The sequence below is a fragment of the Plectrocnemia conspersa genome, unplaced genomic scaffold (genome assembly GCF_051122295.1).
Source record: "Plectrocnemia conspersa isolate PC_06_02 unplaced genomic scaffold, ASM5112229v1 ptg000003l, whole genome shotgun sequence".
NCBI lineage: Eukaryota > Metazoa > Arthropoda > Insecta > Trichoptera > Polycentropodidae > Plectrocnemia > Plectrocnemia conspersa.
Window position 1 is genome coordinate 10,074,255 of NW_028277167.1, and position 26,994 is coordinate 10,101,248.

Sequence of the window (26,994 nt, forward strand, 5' to 3'; positions counted from 1 at the left end):
TTTCAATATTTTTAAAAAACGTCAAACTTAACATGCAACACGTATCTCCCATACTCTAAGATTAATGGATAGTGATTAGAGCTACCGGTTGAGTTGTACCTTAATATTCATCTATAATACTGTTATTGAATAGATAATTTTTCAAACGATCAAAGTATCTGTTTCTAAATAAGCTACGCGCAAATGGCAAGAGATAAAAATAGTACAAGATGTAAACAATGAGCATGTTTATACCATCGTTAAAACAAAACATAAACATATGTTTATAACGTAAGAACAGGGGAATGTTTTTAATCTTTGGGCTGTCATGATTAGTGAACTATGTTAAAATTTACTACGTTTATTTGGAATGCCTTCTTACATAAATAAGTGATATATTCATTTTTACTAGTACAGCCATTCGTCACCACTTCTCTATTGAACCTAAAAATAATTTTCCAATCGCATATTTGCTGGTCCAAAGATTAGAAATTTTTTTGAGCTAAACTCTGATTAATAAAATAATCTGTCACAGAATTTTCCACTTCCTAACATTCTACTTCATTCGTAGTTTGTCAAGTTTTTATGACAAAAAACAGATTTTTCTGAACAGATCAAATTTGTCAAAAGACAAATTTGTTTCGAGAAACCACCGTTGTTTTATTGTTACCATGCCACCATGTGATTGGTTAGAGTTGTTATAGTAGCAACAAAAAATTATTATTATGGCAGATTTTGTTTTACTTTTGCTTGTAAATAATATTATCTAATTACATTAGAATATCTAGATCTGAGTGTAACGCATAAAGTAGTATGTGAGTGAAGTAATAAATATTTTATTAATGGTCTAAGCAAAACTGATTTTGTCCTTACCTTCGAGTCAGGGGGCTTATTTTTGGTAGGGCAGAATTTGTGTTGTTAAATATTAAATATGTTGCACGATTGATAAAGTTCGTGATTGTATGATTTAAAGCGGGCTAGTTAATAGATTTCGGACGTCAGGCTGGACCATGGGATGCGAAGAGAGAAGTGGCGGCGTCTGTGATCTTTAAGTTTAAGCGACATAGTCTTGGCTATAAAGCAAATTGGAGAGCTTTTGAAGATCTAGTGCCGTAAACTCTAGAGTGGAAGTTCAAGTGTGAATGCCAGCAGAAAAAATCTCAGAGGTTAAAAACGCTTTATCATTTTTCAAATTGACTATTTTTATGATTAAATAGCATGAACCCGACAATTTACTAATTATTTTAATATAATATAAGGTAAGAGGGCAAGTATGACATTTAAAAGTCGCCCCATATAAACAATTTAAAATGTAATTTTGTTATTAAATTTGCAGTTAGATATCGCGGTCAAATTTAACTAAGCGTCAGCCTTTTTATCGCTTACTTATGTATATCTTCATACACATATTTATCTTATGTTATTTTGCATTTTTATAATATTTATATGCGCAATTTAAACATATGCTTATCTCCATTGTTATGTACCCGTCAAAAATAAATTAAAATATCTCTTTGTTGATTTTTTCTCTCTTATTACGTTTTGTCGCCCATACAAAGCTTTATCTGACGACCTTATCGCGTCCACAGTAAATCATCAACACTTTTATACGATGACCCGTTAACGTTTCCACGTTCGCGGTATCAATTGCTAGTAAATGGATCGATCGAACGACGACAAGCAAATGGTTAACTTTGTGAGAAACGCTTCACGAGATGGATGCCAGAAACAGGCAGCTGCGTAAATTTACCCGAAGCAAAAAATAAATAAAATTAGTAAACGAAACATACTTTTAAAAGACACAGCTTGTTAATCGATCAATAGGTCTAAATATAGAATTTGCCATAAAGAAGACAAAATTGTTAATTTTAGTACTTAACACGCGAATAGATAAGTTTTAGCTAGTTCAGTGATTATTGCGCACAGAAAAAATTTCAAATTTTTTTGTTTTAGAACTCTCACTAGGTTAGGTTTAGGTATGATGGGTGTTTCGCAACTGTCAAATTGAGCTTCATAGACATTTTAGACCAGCATATTAGCGACTATAATTTAAATTATATTTACATCTCAAACAACTGTAGTTTAGTTCAGATTCATTATTTGAGGTCGGTTTTTACTTTTTTATAAATATATTCTTGCTATGATTGTTTACATGGTTGAGCTCCTCAAGTAGAACGGGCCCCGAAAAATTTTTCCCCTCTCCTTCCTTCTCTTGACAGGCCTATCTCTAATTGAGTACAGTCCTGCGACTCATTTGCTTAATTACTCCATTTTTATAATAAATATTTAATTCGATACACGTGTGAATAATGATAATGACATATTAATTCGCAACACGTGCCAATAATTAATTACATACAATTTGATTAATTTTTAACATGTTTATTCGTTGCTATGAATTTATTTTTAATAAAATAATATGGGGTTATTGAACCCTATCATCAGCTGATTCCAACAATAAAAAAATATTATATTTATTATATACATATATTAAATATTGAAAAAGTTAAAAATCATAATTAAAATATTTTTTATTTAACTAGGTTATATTTATTATGTTTTTGCAACGTGACATTCGTGAGCCTAATGCGTTAGAGTGGCGTAAATAGAATTAATACCAAGTAATTAGTGAGACACTAGACAATTATTTTATTGTATATATCATATATATACTGTTAGTACATCTTACAATCAATATATGCCACTATGCACTACCCAGCTTGTTTATTTTTTGATATTTTAATGCGTTTTTAAACAAATATAAGATTGACATTAAGCTAGCAATTAAAGTTTATTTTATTCATATTTTGACTAAATGTTTATTTGCAAAACATTTTAAATTAAAAATTTTTTTTTTTAAATGTATTACAAATCTTTCGTTGTAACGTTACAGACGTTTGCCTAATATGTTACAACGGGGTAAACGCAAATAACAACTACTAAGTAGTAAAACATCAGACTGTGAATCAGCAACGTATTTTAATAATTAATAACTATTATTACGCTTATAATCCATAGATGTCACTATGCAAAACCTACCTAGATTCTATTATTATATTCAAATCCCTAAAACTAGAATATTCTAGGAAAATCTAATGTGTTATGAATGATCCAAATTATAATTACTGACACGATAGGATTTGAAAAATACTTGGATCCTAATGGTTTACGAACCCAAGTCTTTCACATCCAATTTCTGGTCCATCCTGCTGGTACATAAATTGTGTGCTAGTGTAAAAAACGAAGCTGAAAGCATGGCTGTATAAACAAATAACATAAGTTATTTATAAATATTGTAACCTAAACAGTAAATTAAATATGAATATATTTATTCTTTTAATGATGCCCATTATCACACTTTTCAGTAATCTTTTCGTGTATAAAATAGGCACGAAATTATTTAGAACTTTAACAATCCACAAAAGGCTTTTTTATACTTGTCCCAATTGTGGCTCTTTGTGTACATTTAAAACATATAATTTCAACTTATTTGTTGACTAATAGCATATCTTAAATAATAGCAGATATTTAACAAATTGCGTTTTAACTAATTCTCACCATAAAACAATGATAAAATACACGTGACCGATTTATATATTCGCATTGGCCGAAGAAAACCCTGGCAAAGGTCCCGACTCTGTTGGCCCAGGAAATTCAACTTTGAGAATGCATCCAGTTATTATAATTTATTTATATAATTGTCCATTAGAGATTGTCTGCGATTCATGTGATTTATCTTCATTAATAGCTCACGTGTACGTAGGAAAATTACACGATTGGTCCGTACTGACGTAAACGGAGCACAATTTGACACCCGCAGCAACGTAAAATGATTTACGGCGTCTCTTAAAAACTGAAGGGTAATAATATTATATATGCTTTATTGGCAAGTGTGTCTGAAGGGTATGTAACTGGGTTTAGCATGTTTTTATTGGCCGCAAAATCTGCGTGTCTTATATCATATTTAAGTTTGTAATGATAGTGCAAAAAAAACGTAAACCTTGAGTTTGTTTGTTTTTAAACGAAAATTACGAAGTTCAAATAATAATGCAACTAGTTTCTTGGAAAGTAGCAATCGGTTTGTTTTTTAGTGTTTTCTCGAATTACATACAGTCCCTGAAAATGTCAACACTTTTTTTTGTTAAACGACTGCTTATGTTTTTCAGGATATATTATCTGAACTGTCTTAATTATCGTAAATTATAAAGTTGGCAGATCAGAGTAATTAAATGTATTATATTATTTTTAATAGTAATCATAAAATATGATTTACTATTTTATTTACGATTTGAGCAGTACGGTGTCAGTCCATTGCAAATTAAATGCATAGAAAGCAAGACATTTTTAAAATTGTTGCTAATATTATATTGTATGATTCGATAACTATTTTTTTCGATAGAAGTTTATTATTTGCATTAAATAGCTTAAATAATTATTATACTTATTTTACTAAATTTTTTGTAAAATACGATATTACATATTTGAATAAATTTCTAAATATTCAGATACTTGATTATATTGATTTATAATCTTAATTCCGCTATTGCTTATCTGAAGAAATTAAGAATTTTTAGAACTAATACTGTCTTTATGTATTGTATATACATTATCAGCGCACTGTCGACTTACTCGATGTTTTTCTAATTGGAATAAGGCATATCCTTGTCACACTCCACTTGCAATTTTAAAATTGTTAGAATATTTTCTCTATTTTATTATTTTATTTTTAAAATAGTATTTATAATAAAATACATATTTAATAAACCTAATATAATTATTTTCTATTCAAATTTTCATTAATATAATAACATGTTTATTTTTTATTATATCACGATAATAAATATAAACTACTTTGTTGATATTATTTGAGTTTAGTTTCAACAACAGGTTTCTTAAATTATCCAATTTTTTAAGAACCAGTGTAAACTGGCTGGATGACCCCACTGTATTTGAGAAAATTAATATTGATAAGTCTCATATCGTTTGTTTACAAATTTCTGTCATAGTTGCTAAACCAATGTATGCAAATATACTTTTTTTTCCAATAATAACTATTAAAATTCTTCGTAAAACGATAAGTTATCATTATAATTTTTCCATGATCGATCATCGACGCGTTTTATTTTATTATACCCAAACATATAGCCCACTGCGTTACTGTTAATATAATATTTGTATTTCATCATGTGCTTGTTTATAGCGTACACGTAGACGTTTGTGCAATTCACGGCCGCGTCTTGTATTAAAATACGTGTAATTATAATTTTCCATACACACATTGAGCTAAGGAAAAGTGATGTTTTTATTAAACGTCTCGTCACTTATCAACTCGCCCACTAGAATTTTCCCGGAACGAGCTATTTTTGCTGCTAGTCTTTTTCTTTGCGTCCACTTTTTGATTAACATCACAATGCGATTGTGAAATTAAAGAAGGTCATTTATCGCTGCATTGTTTTCCACCTTGGACAATGGACGCTGATTTCGCTTGAATGAGTGTAAAATTTAATTTACTTTTAGTGCGAAAGCACGTAATCCACAATAGTGGAACAATTTATGTTGCGATAGTATAGAAATGATTTAAAAGCGTATGATAAGAGGTTATGAGTTATGACGGTGTGAATTACTTTGTTGCTCCAAAAGATTCGTTTCATGAGATGGAATTTTCTATAATCATACCAATAAAAATGTTAAGGCGTCTTTGTTTTTGCGATAGTACTAACAGTAGATCTTTATGAATATCACTAATTGAAGCTTATGAAATAATATAATGGTAATTCACAATTTATTATTTTTTGCTTATCAATATGGTTCTACTAATAAAATAACTGTTCACCATCAGTCCAAATATTACAGCTCTCAGTCAATATATGGTATCATCATCTATTGACAGATCTGTATACATAATTAGTACTGACTCTAAACAGAAACATAATTAAATTCATAAGTAAAATATGACATATTAAAGGCTATCATTATTATTCACTAATAGATAACAATTTGCGTAAATACTTTCTTCAGCCTTGAATCGGCAAAATCTTTTTTTCATAAATTGTACTTCAAGAACTATATAAGCTCCATAGAAAAAAGTACATAGTTTTGATTTGAAAACGTTGTCCATATATAATTGAAAATTTATAGTAGTTAAGTTAGTGTTTCTTCTTAAGAATTTCTCGACAAAAAAGCCTTTTTTGTTAAAAACTGAATTTGTAAGAATATTTTTGAATATTTTACAATCACTGCATTTTTAATAGCGCTACATAGATCCGTGCCAGATGTAAAGAAATATGCATTATTTTTGTAAGCTTGTGTAACAATGGCAAAAAAATTCTTAGGTACTTTAATCGGTCTATAACTACTTAATAAACAGATAAAAAATAATCGCTCCGCATGAGAATCAGCATATTTTAAAAATATATGGGGGCTTTCTACAGAGATACGCATTAAAATTTGACCAATTTAAAAAGGGTTTTCATCTTTATTTTGTTCGATATATGAAACATGTAAGTGTAGAGATAGATGTTTTTGCCAATTTTCTCCACGATTCTGGTAAAAACACGGGAGCCGAAATTTCTTCTTAACTCCATAATCATTCGAAGTAGATCGATCAGTTCTATTCTTTCGATTATTCGCGTAAATTATAATTAATCATCGGTAATTTTTCTTAATTATAAAGATGTACATTTTTTTAAATTATATAAATGTCTCGAGAAAATCGAGAAATGAAAATAAGAATTCTTATTACTCAAGAAATGAAAAATATCGTAAAAACAGAATGCCCTACTTCGATGATGCTTATGAATATAGTAGCAACTTCACTTGGCTCGAAATCAAACTCAATTGTCCTTTGCCTCAACTTATATATGCTTTACAATAAATTTATTTAAAACGAAATATTATGTCTAGACGTATATATTATTTATTTATAAATAATTTCAATAAATGTACGTGTACATATTAAATAAACAAATATATACGTTCATGCGATTGTTGATAATTTCAAAGATTATTAAAATAATAATTTATATTTTATTTTTAGCGTTAAATAAAATATTAACATATTGTGAGTTAATAACCCAAAAATTTTACGCGATCAAAAAATATCAGTGCTTTTTTCAATTCTTATCAAAAACATAATTATTGTTTTTTTTATGTTAATATATACCTGTATTATTGATTCTTAAGAGTATAAGCTAATATGATGCAATATGAGACAAAAAAACAAAATATATGTTTAGCAGCGTACCATGAAAATTATTAAATAAGTGTATATAAATTTTGAAGAACCACTGATCGTTTTATGTTTGAGGTTCGCTAAACAATAGGCGGCTGATCGACGAGCGATACGGACTGATAAAAAATTCTGGGTAAAATGATTAGGTATTATCAAATCTCTTTGAAGTAATATCTAAGAGTAATTTACGAAATAAAATACTGGAAATTTTATCATCAAATCATTTAAAAATGCTTTAAAAAATAGATAATATTGTTAATATAAATAGATGCCCTTAATCTGCAGTGGTAAAACCAATGTGGGCATGACATACTATAATACATGCCTTTGGACTTCCAAAGGTTAAAAAGCTAGCAAGCAAAATAAGTAGAATGAATAAATTATAAACTAATATTTTTATTAATAAATGAAATTTTGTGGTAAATTTAATTGCGTAGCACAGAAATTTGCAAATTCAATCATGATTAACATTGCAGCTACAATAATTTGGCTGCGTAGCGAAAAGTTTTAAAATTTGTAATTTTTTTGGATACAACGTTCTTAAGTTGACTTTTTCGTGCTTTACCTGGATAGGATTTTAGATATAAAAAAGCAATTAAAATATTAGATTTCTAATAGAACATAAAATGTGTTATATAACAGTAAAAATATTTGTTATTGTAAATACATACTAAAAAAGAGTCGCATAAGTAAATAAAAAAAATATAATCCGGGAAATTTTGGTATTCGGGGATTTTTTAAAGATAAACGGCGCTATTGAATCCGGGAATGTCCGCTTATTCCAGGACGACTGTTAACTTTAGCATAGACTAAACACAAATTAGCGAATTCTTACTTCTTATTCTGTGTATGTTCCCACGTGCAGCCTTGAAGCATTTATTATAATATTATTACAGTACAATTATGCGATTTTACACAACCAGTTGACAATAATATCATATATCTATCACTTAATACAAATTCCAATTAACGGAAAAAATCCTTATTTAGGCAATGTGACGTTAAAAAGTTTCCACTACAGAGTTTAAACAGTTGGCCGATAAAAAAAACATACGTACAGTCAATCGTGGAGTTGAAATGTAAAATTTATAAGTCGAATGTCAAGGAACTGTGCAAATTCCATAATATAATATTGCTGTTTTGGGTCACTAAAACTTAACAGACTCGTTCTTGACCCCCGGGCTCGACTTTGACAAACAATGCGTATCAATTGCAAGTTTACCGGTACAACTATATTTTGCGTTGTGGTTATTACTGGTTTTCTTTAGAAAAGGTACGCCAATAACTTTTAGTACACAATCGAATTGTCAAACTTTGATCGGAGCGATTAGACTGAATACCTGAATTGTTAAGTGATTTTTATCGCCATTGGGTGATTAAAAATGAAACGTTTTTCTGCAATTATATCTGGATTAGTGATTCGAGCGTAGCACGCCATGGTGACATGTTTATGAATATGGGCCTTTATATCAACACTGACAGATAAACACCAACGTGACTTGAGAGGTATATAGAGAGTATGCTACATGCAAACTGGCACAGGTATCAACATCATAACGTGACAGTTATATGGGCGAGTATTGATTTAAGATTTAGGTTGAATGGTGATTGTGTTTGGAATCAAGTATTTCTCGTTTATCGGGTCGCTGTTCAAAGGAAGGTTTACTCTTTGTGTTTTACAGATGAAAAAAAACTGCTTAACGACAATTCGAATTTTGATTTTATCTAAGTAATAATCGATCATTTTTATATTTAGTATCTTACACATACATTGTACCGGATTTAAAGTAATCTTAAAATGATTATACATATCGTTAAAAACCTTTTACGCATTATCATTAACCACATATCGAAATATCTATTGTTGTTGTGTTTTTTTTTATCTTAGATAGGTATATATATATTCTGATTAAAAGTATCATTAATGTGAATTGAAGATATGTTGCTTTATCAAATTTCTCTCCCTCCTTTTTTATATTCTGTACATCATCTCAACTATTTTGTAAGTAATATATTTTGATTTTTATAAGTATTTATACGTATGAAGAAGTACGATTGCTAATTTTTGATAATAGTTTTTATCTGTCCCGGAATAGGTCTCATCAGAGTTTATCTTCACTTAGTTAATGTTATGAAATTTTAGGGAAATTTTAATTAATATCATTATTTATGCAGTATTTACTCAAACATATATATATATACATAAATTACAACCTAAAAAGCTTAAAAAATGAAATAAAACACAACAAAAAATAAAATCGCGTATGTCCATTATTTGTATTTAATATGCACTTAATTTTTTCAGTTCACAATAGTTTTATATCGCATGTAATTTTTAACCATTTTTTTGTGAGAGCTGTAAATAATTAATCTGGTTTTTTGACGATTTTTATCTAGAAACTTTTAAATTCAAGATTTGTTGTAAATTCAAGTTTTCGCGTATCGTTATCTTACTAAAAATAAAAAGTCCAGCAATTTTTTTGCCTAATAATTTATTCTTAAATAATGAGATTTTGTTGTATCAATACTAATGATACAACCAAAATCAGTTTGTAATTGTAGCTAAATTGTCGATGTTTGAAAAATGTTTATTAAAAAATACGCCCTCATACTTTATGTGTAGGTGGAATAGATACCTGTTGTAAAAATGCAATAGCATTTATTTCAATGGTTGTCAAAATCTTGGTAACCAATTTCTTCTAAAGCGTATGAAAGAAATTATTATTTTCTATACTCTGATGTGTATAGGCTAACAAGCTTGAAGGTATTTAGGTTCATTAAATAATACCTGGAATGAAGCTTTGGTATTTATTTTTTACGTTACGGATTTTTTAGAACAGGGGTCTGCAATATAATTTAGACGAGAGCCATTTTGAAATCGTGGGATTTTAAGGCAATCCACGTAAGTATTGATGTATTTTTTTAATATAAATTCATACTTTTTAATATTAGTTTTAACACAATTAACACTAAGAGTTGGTATTTTGATAAAGAAAGTGACATCTTTTTAGATTAGCCCGATATTATATTACCAATGAAAGGCATATTTTGTGGTAGTGTTTGAATAGATCGAATTTACGACATAAATAACCACCTTGTAGGCCACTTTTGGCCCACGGGATACCTATTACAGACCTCTGCTTTAGAATGAGATGTCTGTATGAAATCTATATAACTAAATTTTAAACGGTAATAACCCTTGTTGCTTCTTCCGAGCATATATTAATTATAAATCAGATCGATAGAGCTGTTACAAGGGCTCTTTGGTAGTTGCACGACGTGACTCGTGTGAATGCACTCTATGTCCTGCACATAAGGACAAGGGAGAAGAGCCCTGCACAAATACACAATAGTGCATGCGTGAGGGCCGAGGGCATTGCTCCGAGACAGGTCCCAGCCCCAAGCTACTAATTTACAGCCTCATTTTTAGAACTGCCGTTACTGCATTAAAACTGTGATGTATAAATTCAACTATTGCATCCGACATTTTAATTTAAATCTAGATATCGTTTAGAAATCGTGCGATTGTCTTGTAATATATTATACAACCACAAGTCATCGTTGATTTGTTTAATAGATAAAGTATATATTTTAAATATAATGTTGAGAACTGCTCGTGTTGTGATCATGAGTAGATAAAAAGGGGATTTGAACCCTGCGTCCCTTTTCAGATATTTGTATACAAAAAATCTATTTGGCAGACAAGGTATGCTTACAGAATTCAGTGTTTGATAACATTTGGTTTTCTCTTCCTTAAATTTGCTACTTTCTCCTCAAATATCAATTTACATGTATATATATGTTAAGGCGCAACTCGCGGTTATTAGCTCCGGAAGTCTCCTTTCGAAAAAAATAATACTTGCTTTGGAAGGTTACTCATACCGCAAGGCGCCGTACGAACGAGCGATCGTGACGAAAATTACAAAACAAAAAATCCTCTTCTAGATAGCGATACGTCAGTTATCAGTTTATGAGCCCTGATATACGCGGAGCGTGTTCTCCTTGTCTTTACGTCAGGTAGGACAGATGGAATGCGAAGGACCAGCCTTCTCCGGAGTCCTTAGCCGCAGTAGCTATAAATCGAACGTTTCGCCTCTCGGAGGGTCTCAAAATTGAGTCCATTGTTGTCTCTGAAATCGTTATGCCGGATTTGGCTTCCATCCGAACTGTCGAGCGAGTTTATCGACCATAGTGCTACAAGCCGTGAGAAATAATGACAGATGTTTAGTGATCTTGTGTGGATTCTGGTTACACGAGTAAAGGCCAACGCTCTTCGGCTCGATTCTATGTATTATATTCAAGCAAACGTCATTCGAATTAGACCTCAGATTCCATATCACGCTTGAGGAAATATCGTCTCGGACCTTGCCTAGTATATAGACATTTGTACGTCCCTGAACCGTGCTAAATCGACCATTTTTGGCACTACTTGTGGGTAGATTATGTCAATGGACAAGTGTTGCAATTCATTTCAGGAAGTTATCCATGCATTGATTGCTACTTTAAAACACAGGAATACTGATTGAGATACTGTATATTTTCGTCCGGCTTTCCCGTTCAGTTGTATAACGGTTATATTTTAACTCGCGTTAACACGAGCATTTATTTTGGAATATGCGAGAGGTATTCAAAACTTTGCATACAGGATATATTATAGAAGCATCCTGTGTTTTATTTATATACACATATACAATCTATTCTCAACATGTGCAGTTTGAGTTACATATAAATTTAATCAGATACGCAGTATGTTAAACAGTTAAACGCGATTAGTACCCCAAAAAATAAACACATTATGTGCGTGCGTCATTGTAAAACGTTTAACTTGTATGTAATATTAATGCGTCATATGTTCGTAAAAACTTTAATTAATTAATATTTATATTTCTCGCAAATTTTGAGCGCCTTTGGTATTCGCGCGTCGTCTGTGTTGTCTGTGGTTCGGGACAATACAAATGTACCTGATCCTGTTTCGTAGTTTAGTAAGCTCTCCCTTCACCTGCGCTTTTCAACTATGCCATTTATTAATAACAATTAAATTATTGATTGATTATTCCTGTACAGTTGTATTATACACGAACGCGCATTTGCTTGACCTTATGAATGAATAACATATTTCCGTCATATGTGTAGGTATTTTGTCTATTTGTTATTATCAATGATGCTTCTATGAAAGAACGTAAGACATGTCAAGATACTATAAGTATGTGACGCTGCTGCAATCATAACATGTGTGTATTATGTATTATGATTATGAGCATTCGCTTTTCATTGACGAATAACGGTTGAGTTTGTTGTTGTGTATGTATTAAAATTTTTTTTTGTGACGCATTGCGTCGAAAAATATTTAAATACACATATTTGTTTTAGTTTTTAATGTTTGTGCGGCAATCACTCTCTTTTAGATAGCATTGTGTATATCTGAAAAACAAATTAAGGAGAAATTTTAGAGCGTGGAAGTGAAATTTTTCAGAAAGTTGCTAGCGATATCTTACATAATTTTTACAGCGATTATGCGCTATAGATAATAACAATGTTTGCATTATTATTACTATTAAGAATTCAGAACATTTATACATCGATTAAAATTTAAAGCAAAAAAAATATTTAAGCACTTAACCTGTTCAACGCCAAGCAAATTTCTATGAATTTGCTCTGTAGGCCACCATTTTCAACCCTTTAAATTATTATGAAAGAGAAACATTATTTACCTGGAAAATCACTGTTTACTTTCCTTTTTATTAATTTTAACATAAAAGTGAAAAAAAAGCACAGAAATAACAAGTTTTAAAAACCACTGTCAGGGCTGCCACACACAAATATTATATGTAATTTATATTGTATGTTATTTATATTATATGTTTTTGGTAGTTTTTAATATTTGTATGGGACACGATAATTTCCGTTGTTTTAATCAAAATCTTTTATCAAAATGGCAGCTACTTCATATATTTAAAAATTTTCAACTATGTCAAAAATTTTTAAAAAATAGTAAATATGGCAATAATGTTATAATATAAACAAAAACAAAATTCAAATTCAAAAAATGTTATTTTTTTACAAAACATTGTGTTTTTTTTTATCATTTAAAAAAAATATTGTAGCAGCCCTAACAACGTCTGTATGCTCGATCGTAAATAATAAAAGAATGGTTCAAAAATTGCACATTTTAACGATCACATTCCATTTAATAGATGTCTCTGTATTAAATTAACGAAAAAAAAATCGAATTTATTAATAAATGTGTCCGTAATAACATTTGCGTGCCTGCACGCGCTGGCACTTGACGGTCCGACCGCTTTGGCGTGCGGGCACGTCACTGGCGTCTAAAGGGTTAAAGCAACGGTTAAATTTCAGGTTTCTAAATTTATATTGTTCCATGAATTACGATAAGCAACGCCTAGCTTACCTTACAAAAAAAAATAGGAACAACCTAAGCTTATTCAGGTAAAATAATTTAAAATATAATCTAAGCTTAAAAATCGCAAAATCATCAACAAAAAAATGGTTAATAATAACAAGCATTATACACTAAATATATTACGGGTTACGGATAAGGAGTGAAACGTTTTATTTATTACAGTTGTTTTAATAATCTAGAAAATGCTAAATATAGACACAAACGTATAATATGTACTAATATAATTTTTGTAACATAGAAGTGTTCAATACAAATTAATTTGACTGATAATTTTTACAAAACCTAAAATTTATTAACAGGCATTCTGAGTAACATTGACCTTCCTTGCATTACAGAAGATTAGCTTATCTGTAAATTTTTTACTCAGCTTTCTTAGAAAAAAAAATAGATTTATTTTTAGTTTAAAATATAATAATACAATGTGTACGTTTCTTAGTAACATCGATCTACTTGAGATTAATGACAAATGCAGCAATTGTTTGATTAAGTAGAAATATTATGTATGTAGATTAGTGTGACTCATCTTGAAACGCTGTTTCTCGAAGCCGTGTCTTTTTCGAAATACATATTTACGCAAGTGATTATTAATTTTATTATTTTCGTCTAATATAGACCAATTTATCTAACGACATATTGTAAAACCATTCTAAGTAACATTGGCCCACTAGCAACTACTCATTTTTTTGTTGATATATTATCTGACTCTTAGCAAATCGTTGTTTAAAATTAAAAGCACTCTTCGAGAACAACCATAAGTGATGATTCATTTTCATACATTATGATTATTAGTATACATACTTTAAGTATCTTAGGCTCATTTTAGATTAATGAAATGTTAATTAGTGTATCTAGAATTGCTGTATTCACACGTCATACTTCATTTTACTAGTTTGATATATGAAGCGTTGACAATATTAAGGTCCAACACAACAAATGCTATAGCTAATCGTCATCAAATTGTTTGTGAAACGCATGTCTCTAGTCACCATCACCGACTTTCATATTTCTATATAAATAGATCGTTAATAACCATCTTGCATAGTGTAACCGCAATATAATAATATATTTATAGATGTGTATTCTTAAATTGCCTTTATACTATGTTAATCTTAAAAATTTAAATAAATATTTTGACCGCCTTTTATTATGGGCTTTCATCTAACATTTGTTAAATTGTTTTAAATATAATAAAATAGAGGCACTAATTTTATCTATTTAAGGACTAAATGCTTCATTTTTAATTCCATAATGATAAATGTAGATTAAACCTCATAAATTGGCACAGTAAAAAGTAAATTCTAGATATTTTTTTTAAATAATATTAAATACCGAAACAGATTTACATATATATATGGTCGAAATTTAAAAGGCAAACTCAACACGAAATGCGTGTTCTCCCGTGCTTCCACCAGTCTAAGTGAAAGGTGATTATATTTATTTTATTTTAATTTTTTTGCAAATTAGACATATTTAAATACATTGTTTCTTAAAATGATTAATTTTAATACATTCTTAATATTCTCAGGAGCTCATTTTAAAATTTAAAGTCGTTTATTTCAAAATATGCATTACAATAATAATTTTTTCAATTTTAATTTATTTAATGTTCATAATACATATAAAAAAACAACATTTTTTTTATTAATACTTAACGGTATATTCGATAATGTTCCTTGAATTTTTTATTTAATTTAAATTTTTACTTTAGTTATGGTTAAAAACATAATTATTACATAAATGTAGTTTATCATATGATTTAAAATTATATTTTTAATAATAATAGAACTGAAAGAGGAACATATTTCCAAAGCGCAATTACTTAAATACTGAAAATAAAATCATGATTTTTATTTGAAAAAATTGAGTCTTCACGCTTGCACCACCTCGCGTTTTAAAAAGAATACATGATTGATGTAAGTTTTTTAATAAGCGACTATTCCGACTGTTTCTTTGTTTGTTTCATTTGGAAGTGCCTTGTTTGAAATACTGTAAAATTCAGGCAGAAATGATCTGATCCATTTTCATCGTTCGCAGCATTTTAAGAATACGTAAAAAAATAGTTTTATTTATGTAAAATATGTTGGCGCTATACAATATTTTAACACTGGAATTTCATCCCAGAGATTTCTGAACGTTAGAATAATTATTTAAATTAAAATAGGAAAATTGTTCGAACCTCAATCTTTATACTATTTTTTAATAGCAAATCGATCTCATACAAATATTGCTCACACGGTTTAAGGAAAGTTATTTAATTTCAATATGAATAGGACACAAAGTGAAAACAAAATCTTTTGATTAAAAGATATTAATAAATATTTATTCACTATTTTTTAAATATTTCTATCTGGTTTTACAAGAAAAATCTTTAGGTCAAATAATAATGTTGCAATTAGGAATTTTTTAATTAAAAATCATAAGCATGCGGATAATTTTAATTGAGAAAGCTGCTGATTTGTTAACAAAATATATCAGTGAACGGTGGTAGATATAAACATAATTATATAAAAGCGGATCTTTTAAAAAATAAATAAAATAAATTAATGCAATGTATTTAATTATTATATGGGAAATTTGTTTTTATTAACTCATGTCATAATTCGCAATTATGAAAGGTGTTTCTGCTTAATCCTAAGTAAATAAATAATGTTCCAAAATTTACAATATTTTGTAAAGAAAAAAAATACAAAGATTTATTAAATTAATTTAAAATAAAATACACATTTAATTAATCTATCAAATAACGTATTTATAGATATATAAAATCCAAAATATCATATCTCAAAAGCTGATATTAAAATATTGCTATATAAATATCTTATTTATCGTTATGAATTAATTTAATCTTACATATTGAGATTTAAGAAGATATTTTATATTAATAACTAAATTGTTATTAACGTAAAAATCGTATTTTCCAAGTAATTTAATTTTAAAATTAACAAGACAAAGTGAAAAAAGTGAATAAATATTTATAAACTATTTCTATTATTTCCTCAATAATATATATAATAATACATACATTCTAAAAATAAGTATGTACACGACAAAATTAAAATAATACACATTCAATTGAAGGTGAAAAGTGTTTGTAAATATTAACAAATTGATACATATTTTTTGATATATTCAAAATTTGCAAAATTCGTCAGACCCTAATGAATGTCTTAATAATTTGTATGCAATGAACATGTATTCAAATTAAAAAAATATCGTTCCTTAAACCTTGTGAGTGATGTCCCGTATGAGCAATGGTCCACGTAACCAGTTGCCATGTGCGCAATAGTCCATTCACCAATTTTTTATATGCAAAATTAAGAAACGTATTTTTTAAGTTTTATTAAATAATCAAAAGATGTGCTAAATATAATCACATTGAATAATATTGCTAGTTCTTAATATTTTCAATACATTCGTAGTAACATTGATCCACTTTTCGTTAGTGACACATGATATTACTTATCTGGTATTTTTTTCTGAAGCGCTCGGTTTTTATGTAAAAGAATCAGTAAGTGAGTGATTGCCGTATAATTAAGTGTTCACGACTCTTCGAATATCACAAACGTTCTACGAAAATATCACGAAGTGAGTTGTTACGCGGTGTGACGTATCTCAGGTGTGTTTTTACGCGATTATTTTGAAAAGCTGTGGAAACACTGAATTAGACTGTTAAGCAGGCGCGCGCGGGGTGGCAGCGCGTTACCCCCACCTTCGCATCGGGCGGCCGGAAGGCTATAAAAGCGGACGCGCACCGCTGACCTTAACTCAGACGCATGGAGTACGCCGTCGAGGTTGTTTGGCACGAGCTCGCGCTTTGCTAGGCACCTGCCGCCCGCCAACTACAAAAATCTAGTCAATTGTTCGTGTTCGTGTACGCGCTTCGCGGAGAGGACGGTTGTCGTTTCTGAATCGAAACCCGCCGTAGCTTAACCGCACATCAGCGCGTTAACAAGTGATAGTGCAATATTCCTCAAAAGAATAAAATTGTGATATTAAACATTAAGTTATTTATATAATCATACGAATAAGAAAAAAAGAGTTACGCTCTTCCAAGTGAACGTTTGTGATATTCGTCGATAAGAAAGAAAAAAGCGTCAAGATGGTCGGAAGCAACAATACCATGATGGCCATTCGAATTGTCCGCAGCAAGTTGCGCAAGAGGGAGGAGCACTCGAACTCGGTGCATCCAGCCGACGTTGTCTTGCAGTCTCCTGCTACGCCACTGGCACCCCTGTCGCAGCTACCCAGCTCTCAACTGCCGGTTGCCGACCCCTTCAGACAGCAACCCCTTTGGCAGTTCCCACCGCCGTTGCCGCCTCCATACGTGTTCAGCAACGATCAGGTAATTGAAACTTTTATTAGAAACATTTCAACAAATTTGAAACCCCTGTCGGTTGTGTTACGCCCCTTTTGCAATGGCGCGCGCTTTCAAATAATATGACGGCATAACCTTGCATTGTCGTCATTTATTATTATTATTATTTATTATTTAATTCCACGCGCGCGTTACGTGTCCGAGTTTCCAATTCGGTTTTTCCCCCCCGCGATTTCTTTTCGATTCTTGACATACTTTTAAGCGACGTTGCCGCCTTGGACGGTAAAAAAGGGGAGAGTCGACTCATTGACGTTTTGACTGACTTTTGATTGTTTTTGTCTTCAGGATACGCTGATGCAGCCCATAGGCAACGAGAGGAGTAGCTTTAGAAAGTTGCGCAACAACGTGCAAGGACGCTGGAAGCGTTTGGTGAAGAGGAAACCCGAGCAAGAAGTCTACACGATACCGCCCGAGCTGAAGCCTCAGCTGAAGCAGATATACGTCTATTAAGAAGACTAACAAATTCCTAATTTTTTTGCTATGTAATAACGATATTAGAATGGTATGATAGCCGTCGACATATCGCAAGTGTGACTTCTCAGCGATGTATTTAAGTCTCTTCTTAGTTGTATAAGTTTTTATCGTAAAGGATAAGACCGGTGTGCAAGATATGAACCGAGCGACAGTACGAATAAAGTTTTGCTAAACATTAAAAAATGATTCCATTGACTAACTTAAATATTTGATCATATCGATTAGAGTCGAGTTAATTTCCTATTAGACGTTTAGTAAGAGCCATATATAAAGAAAATGAAAAAAAAGTATTGTGACCACCGATTCTTAGTTAATATTTGTCGGTATGAGAAATCTCTCGTTTGATATTTATATTATAATTATAATAAGTTGTACATATTTATCTGCGGATGATTTTCGATTGACAAATGTATGATTAGTTTATTATTTATTTTGATCAAAAAAACAGCATCGGTTTCAACGATTTTAGAGTATGAACAGTTTATAATCAGAGCGAGATATTTATTGGAATTATTGTATTAACGATTGATAAAAAAATGACCATTTGAAATTTAGGTGTTAAATTAAAGTCTGTTATATTAGAAAATGCGGTCGCGCAATTAGCAACGATGGGCCAATTATATTAATTTTAATAATATGAGTATTATTTTTGCACATTCACGAGCGGCCTTTCAAATTGTTATTAATGTATTAATAAAAACATGAATGATTCTGAAAGGCGTATTAAAATGTGCTATTTGTTTTTAGACTAGACGAGATTACTGATATTATATATAGAAAAAAAAACGTAATATAGTTAATGTCCTAGCAAAGTCATAACGACTATAGAAAATTTGCTTTTAAAATATTTTATCAGACTATATGTAACTATTCCTAAATTCATTCGTTAAATTATAATGTCATAATTTGAGAGATTCCATTATATAACGTATTATTATTTCTGAACGCCATTTGTAAATATGTATAAAATCCACAGTTTTCTTGCTTTTATTGTAGCTAATATTTTTTCTTATGTCTAAAACCTCTGTGTGATAATCGTATAATCGAATCGCTCGAACAAATTGTATGATATAGTTGTAACACGGTAATTTACTGATTAGCGTTGCTGTACAATCAGTGTATTATAAAAGGTTTTAGAGCTTAGAGAAAAAAACGAATTTAGCTCATATTGAGCCGATCTTCTTTTAGAGTGAGAAACGATATGTATGAATTTTTTAGTGTAATGTCAGCCATTTTTCATAAAATATTTTTAATGTGAAAATCGAAAAACCAGCAAACGAGAAGTGTATCTGAAAATGCAATGAGATGCCTTATTCGGAAGAAAACACCAATGTAAAAGTTTTATTGAAATGTATCGATACAGCGATTTGGCAAAACAAAATATAAAAAAGAAATCTATACACAGAACTTCTGCATTTTTATTTTTAAACGAGTATACAATAATATTATTGTTGATTTATTAGTGATTATTTGAGATAATCATCACGACGGTGCTGAAAATCTAAATTTTAATGTATACTTTATGTATTTAAAATTTGCGATAGCATAATATAATTTACGATGTAAGATCCGAAACACATTGTTATTGCAAATAATTAATTATGTATTATTTATATTGTAATACTGTCACAATGTAATCTCTAAAATTTCACGGTCAAATTTTGAGATTATTTAATAACTTTATAGTTGACATCCGTGAAAATGAAATATTTGTAAAGAAAAATATTTTGTATTATTTTATCAGTATTTTTATAACATATTTTATTATTGACCAATCATATTATAAAAATCAATAATAAATTATTCGCAAATGGACTTTATTTTTTATTTAAACCACATATAAGTTAAGGTGAACCTCAATAAATTTTATATTTATAAATAATTTGATAATTCAAAGTATTATTTGATAAAAGCTAACCTTTATCAAAGTTATTTTTTAAATGTACAACTTTTAGAAAAGTTTATTACTGCCATCTATTAATAATATCAAATAATATATGTAAGTAAAAAATAATCTTATGATCATCAAAGTTGTGAACCATATTATTAAAAGAGATATTATTATATATTTTTAAAATTTTAAAAACAATGTGAATAAATTACTCCTGCCATTTAATAATAAATTAAAATAATAATTTAAATTACAATTTAATTTACAATAATATAATGAAATATTAAAGCATTCGTCATATCATTAAATAAATAGGGTTTATAAACGCCATCTATTAATAGATAAAGAAAATTTTTGAAAAAGTTATATTGCTATCCATTGAAAATATAAAATAATAATATTAATCAAGTTTATTTTATTTTAAATGAATTTTGCTTTTGCAGCTTATCTCAAATATTTTATTTTAAAATAACACAAGTATATATGAAAATATAAAGTAAAATAGATGCCATAATATAATATTTTAATGCCATCTATTGATAAATTATATATTTTCCTATGCAATAGGGTTATCATTATTTGCTATACATATACTCGTTCTTCTGAAACATAATACAATTAGCTATATTCATTCCAATTAAGTTCCAACGGAAAGGAATTATTATTTTATACAGAAACAATATTATTAATAAATTCATACTAATTTTAAAATTAAATAACATAAAAATACGTTAAATAGTAATAATATTCTAATATAAGTAACTAAGCGTATGAATGTCGTACGTGGCTCAGTTGCATCGCGATTGTATTGTTAAGAGCCACCTATGGGTCTCAAACAAAAACTCTTACATACGTTACGAAATAATATTATAAAATTATTTTGGAATATAGAGCCACCTATAGAGAAACGTTTAAAACTATTACTACTTTCGTAAAAATGGCTAAAATTAATGTGCTTCTTTTCAATGTGAACAGGGATGCCATGAAACGTAATTTTTAATAACAATTGATAATTAGATCAAAATTCATTTGGCATAATTTTTCATAAGTTATTAAATATATAATTTATCAATAGATGGCATTAAAATGTTATATTATGGCATCTATTTTACTTTATATTTTCATATATACTTGTGTTATTTTAAAATTAAATATTTGAGATAAGCTTCAAAAGCAAAATTCATTTAAAATAAAATAAACTTGATTAATATTATTATTTTATATTTTCAATGGATAGCAATATAACTTTTTCAAAACTTTTCTTTATCTATTAATAGATGGCGTTAATAAACCCTATTTATTTAATGATATGACGAATGCTTTTATATTTCATTTTATTAACGTAAATTAAATTGTTGCTTAAATTATTATTTAAATTTATTATTAAAGCTATAGTATCATCGTTGTGTTTTTCTAATACTTTCTATTGAAATGCTACCTAGTTTGATAATAAAGTAAAATGAATTCAATAATGTTTTTTTGTGACAACCTTAGCACTTCGATTTTTAAAATGATCGAAAACGGCACCCAGAGGTAAGTATTTCACATTTGACGTATATTTTTTTAATTATAAAAATAGGTGGCATTAAGGCGATATACTACGCAAAGTTACATTGGCACATAAACAGTTAAATAATTATTAATGCTATAAATTTATATTTTTTCCAATCGAAATGAACTTGTGAGAATGGGGAAAAAACCACAAAGAAACACCCCTCAAACGTATCTTGTTACGATCCGTTTCCGAACTTAGCATTATTGGATATAGTCGGTATTGTTCTTTGGACACAATATTGAATATTCGGACTGTACTTGTGGTAAATTTAATAGGACCGAGAGCTTTAAAACGTGATGGTAAATATTAATGATTTTGATTTTATGAATAAAACGTTAACAAGTTTAATATAAAGCAGTTATTCGCACCTTTCGGTGGAACGGTCAATTTGAAACGGGTGGCCATTGGAAAGTTTTTGTAAACAAACAGCTGTCAGCTGTTAGAGTAGATTACGAACGGCCGTTTTGGTGGCAATTTCGAATGTACTATAACTAAATCTGCAAAATAGTTTTCTCACGGTGGTATCACATTTTAATAAAGATTCCCCTTTGTTTAAGACGTTTAAACCATGTCTTTGTACATCACATGCCAAAACTGACTTTGTCAGCGGTTTTTGATATTTAATATCATAATATGTTGGTTCTCATGCCTGTAAATTTGTCTAAAAGCGTTTCGACCTTTTTTAGACTTGCCGATTGAATGATAGTATTATAAATGAATCCCAAATATTTTTTTTTTTTGAAATATACTGGACACCTAATATAAAGATCATTCAGTTTATAATGAAAGTTAAACTTAAAAGGTAAATTCTGGATTTTTCAGGGTTTCTTCGCAGTATAAGATATTAATAAAATATGTCTGCATATAGACACCCACACTTAGTTATCAGCATGGCATAAGAATAAGAATACATCAAATTATTTTTATTCCGCTGGGCCGAAATGAAAGCTCCAGATGTAGATCAGAAGCTCCATAGACGTATTGTTCCTCCACAGCAGTCGATAGCGCAAGTCGGTCGCTTTTGAAAAATAAAACTCTTTTTGTAGATACAGACATATTTCCGTGAAAACCCTATTAATAAAAATGAAGTCTCTCGCAGTTTTACGTTTTCCTTGGAACATCTCTCTCTCTCTCTCTCTCTCCGGCCCACCATTGTTTCGCCCAGACGGCCGGCGTCGATTTTTCGCCATGAAAGACAAACACAAAGGGCAACACAAGGCCACCCCTTTGGGCCCAGGCAAAGTGAGTGTGTGTATGTTTTTTCGTCTGTGACTGCGTGTGTGTGTTTGTCGTCAGGTGTTGCACTTTACTGATTGCGCCGGCGACGTCTGGCGTCATTATTTGGAATGGATGACGATATATTCCGGCGCTGTAGGAAATGACTGGCGAACATAGGGCCGGATTTTCCGCTTATAGGTCCTTTGGATTAATGCCAAAGGGTTTCAGGGTCCAATTAGCGCTTTTTTCGCCAAAGGTGTGTGTGTGTGTCTAGTTATACTTGGCGTCACTCGCCATTGTGGCGTGAATATAAATGACATACGAAGTTTTTATGATACGTCGCTTCATTATTTTTCATGATGAAAAAAAATGCATACAAATGAGATAATGCATAGCCGAAGACAATAAAAGTAAGTATAATTTGTACAGATAAATTTAAATGAAATAAAATAAGTTTCTATTATATACTCTTCCTATTTATATATATATATATTTTTGATTTGATTAATATTCTTGCTTTTTATTAATTATAACGTTGTTCAAATTAGATTTATTTAAAGCCAAGTTTAAGCTTTAAGTATTTTCAATGTTAAAATATTTTTTGCTTTAAATTAATAAATATAATATATATACATAGATTTAAATTTATATTTATTTTTCTAAAGCGAAAAACTGCTGTATAAAAATTGTTTTTACAAATAGTGATCATATTAATATCATAATGATAAATAGAGCCTAAATAATCTGATTAGTTTATAAAATTTAAAAAATATGAAGTGTCCGGAATTTACAAAAATAAATATGTGATATAGTATATGTTCATTTTTAAGTCATTATCCTATTTATTCATTATTTTGTTGACCTGGTTGAACAAATATTCAAGGAAGTCAATACGAAATGTTTTCAAATCGTAATTCCTAGAGTCGGTCATAAAACTTATATTTTCAAACAATGTTTTCGGTGCGTTATTTAGATATCTTTCTCTGTTTTTTAAGTACCTGCTCTGAACGCAGATATAAATTCAGAGAATCTGCATATTATACTGGTTTCCCAAATTGCAGCTTTTAAACCATTTTTTAGTAATAACATAAATTAATTTTTAACAAAAAAATATTTTATGAGAATTTCAAAAAACCATAAAATTTTTAGAGAAATGAGAGTTCGTCATTTTGCATTTTAATCCGTGAACTATATAGTGGAATCACACAATTTGTAGTGTAACTATCGGTGACCAAGTTGAATATCTAAAGAAGCAAAAACTATTTTTGATGCTTTATTTTAAGGATAATTTGATTTAAGCAAAGTTCTATTATTTGGTTATTTTTTAAAATTTAAATTTTAATCTTTGGAAAGAAATCGGAATGTTTTTTTCTTGATACGCGTTGATTATAATACTCCTAGTTACAAAATTATTTAATAAATTTAGTGGCAAGTTCTAAGTCCTCATATTAAAAATAAGGAATATAATCGTAGGTCACTCTTGATATTTCTAGTCCTCTATATGCAGATTTATCCTTGTGATATTAGTTAAATAACATTTTTTCTTTTAAGATCAAATTCAGTATGAGCGTATTAAAAAACCCATTCAATTTCTTCGAACTTAATTAACTGACTAGTTTAGCGTTTACGATTCGAATTCGCAAAATGTCGTTTCGGACCGCAATCTGGGACCATGCTAAATTTATGACTCGTAAAGTCGAGTCATAATTTACGTATGCAATATGCGATAAAAGACAAAATTTTCTCGGCGGTAGGAAACCACTGCACTAAATCATTTTTATGCAAACAATAATAATGGTATGTATTATACGCAAAAAAGTCGGATGTCATAAACGTATACTATTACATTATATTTTTGTTCGATGTGTTTTTAGGTCACATATGCAAAGGAGACATATTCGCACGGACCATTTCTTTGTTGACATAATTCCTTATGTGTGCTTTACGAGAATGAGGTAGTAATAAAATAAGAATCAGTATGAAAGCAAAATATAATGGAGCGTTAAAACGAAACGAGTTTATATTACGTCTTCCGCATCATTAGGGAATTTACTCGCTGAAGAAACAATGGGCTGCTGATCCATTCCTGTCACGTGTACCACAGCTGCCCTTAAGGCTTTATGGCAGTTGGGGAATCGCTGTTTTGATATGTGCGAGACGGTAAAGTGTTAAATTTTTAATTTGAATTGAAGCCTTACTGTGGAAAATGTTGGTGGTATATAAACTATAAAACAACTAAATAAATCATAATTTTCCATAATATTCCAGTAATTTTAGTCAGAGCCATAATCTGATCTAAAAATATCTAACCATTTATTTTTGTATAAACTGATTTTTTCAGACCGTGCAGATCTTCGATAACTTAAAAGTTTTGAGTCAATTGATTTCTACATATCGGTAATACTATCATATTAAATCTTTGTGGGAAGAACATGTTAATACAATAAGTGTATTCCAAATGGAATAATGCCAAACAGTCGTAAAAATATTATCTTAACTAATGTATATGTTTACAGCGACTTTTAGAGGGATTTTTTTATTCTTCTTGTACCCGGTTGAGCTGGATCTAGTAAATAGATCACTTTTTATATGTATGATAATTTAATTACTACTATGTTATTGCTTAATTAAATTAACAAGTGTCCGTTGAGCCTATATTATTATCATGGGTCCGGAAAATTTATCACCCGCAATTCACCGCCAGCAATTAATTGTTATATATGTAATAAAATACAGTTCATAGAAAATATCATACTTTTATCAATTATGAAGAAAATATTATATCAATAATAGTGATATACAATTCAAAATATGTACCTATTAGTATAATGGTAATAGAAATGTAATCGTTTGCCCTTCAAAAATATCATGTTTTTTTACTGCAGTGGAATTGACAGGTAGGTTATTGCAGAGCTCTATATGCAAGTTAAAATGGAAATAAAAACATTTTCAACCTAAATTTTGTTGAAAGTTAAATAAAACATATTCATAGAATAAGAGACGTGGTCTGCAAAAAACAACAAAATTAATAAGATAATCATTGATTTATCTGTATCGCAAAAAAAGAAAGTTACGACGAATATAAAAATAATTTACATAATTGTATGTTATTTTTTAGCTAGTTAAATTAGTAAAATAATACAATACTGTTGTTATATTAATTGTACAACATTTTGTTACGTTTATTGATTTATGTTAAAAAGTTGCACGATAAGATAGTTAATTTATTATTGAAAATATGTACCGATACTTAGTATTTAAGTTACCGTGAAGCGATTCAGTAACATTTTTATGCGTTCCAAGCCCAAGATAATCCTGTGAAGGAGTAATAAAAAACATTGGCATAAGCGTACATCGTATTGTAAAGTATTTGAAGCTGAAAAATGAAAACGTTTGAATATTTCGCACGGGCGATTATCGGAAAGGGTAGGGGCAGAGGCGCGAATCGAAAATACAGGCGGAATAATTTCCAATATCTGTGAGAATATTTCTGGTTTGCATTCATGGAAATTCGCTGAGACTGACGTAAATTTAAACAGAGCGAGAGGGGGTGGCAAGGCAAAAGGAAAGTATCTCGAAAGCCTCAAAGCTATAAAATAAAACCACGCGTCATTACGTCCTGCCCTCTCCTTAGTCGCTAGTATTCCGGAATTGGTGAAAGTACGATTTTGAATGCTGAATGTGGCAAAACGAGGTGGGTAATTTAGATTCAATTTCGTCGTAGAAATATCGTTAAAAGCTGTCAGCTAGAGTGAAATGGGGTTATACGAAAAACAATTTAAGCTAAATATGAAAGCTCAATTATGTGCACAAAGATTCTGAACAAAAGTACGTAAATGAAGTTAAAGTA

The 26,994-nt window shown here is 29.7% G+C and overlaps 1 protein-coding gene across 7 annotated transcripts in view; it reads left to right on the top strand.

The window, feature by feature from the left end:
- LOC148236570 (uncharacterized) overlaps positions 1-19,887 on the top strand; it is a 158,866-nt gene extending 138,979 nt beyond the window's left edge. For all 7 annotated transcript variants that reach the window (XM_088183276.1, XM_088183271.1, XM_088183277.1 and 4 more), the window contains 2 exons: positions 17,778-17,973; positions 18,292-19,887. In XM_088183276.1, coding sequence (XP_088039402.1) covers positions 17,778-17,973; positions 18,292-18,456 — 361 coding nt within the window. In that variant the 3' untranslated portion in view covers positions 18,457-19,887. The remainder of the gene's footprint in view (positions 1-17,777; positions 17,974-18,291) is intronic.
- Positions 19,888-26,994: the final 7,107 nt, after the last annotated feature.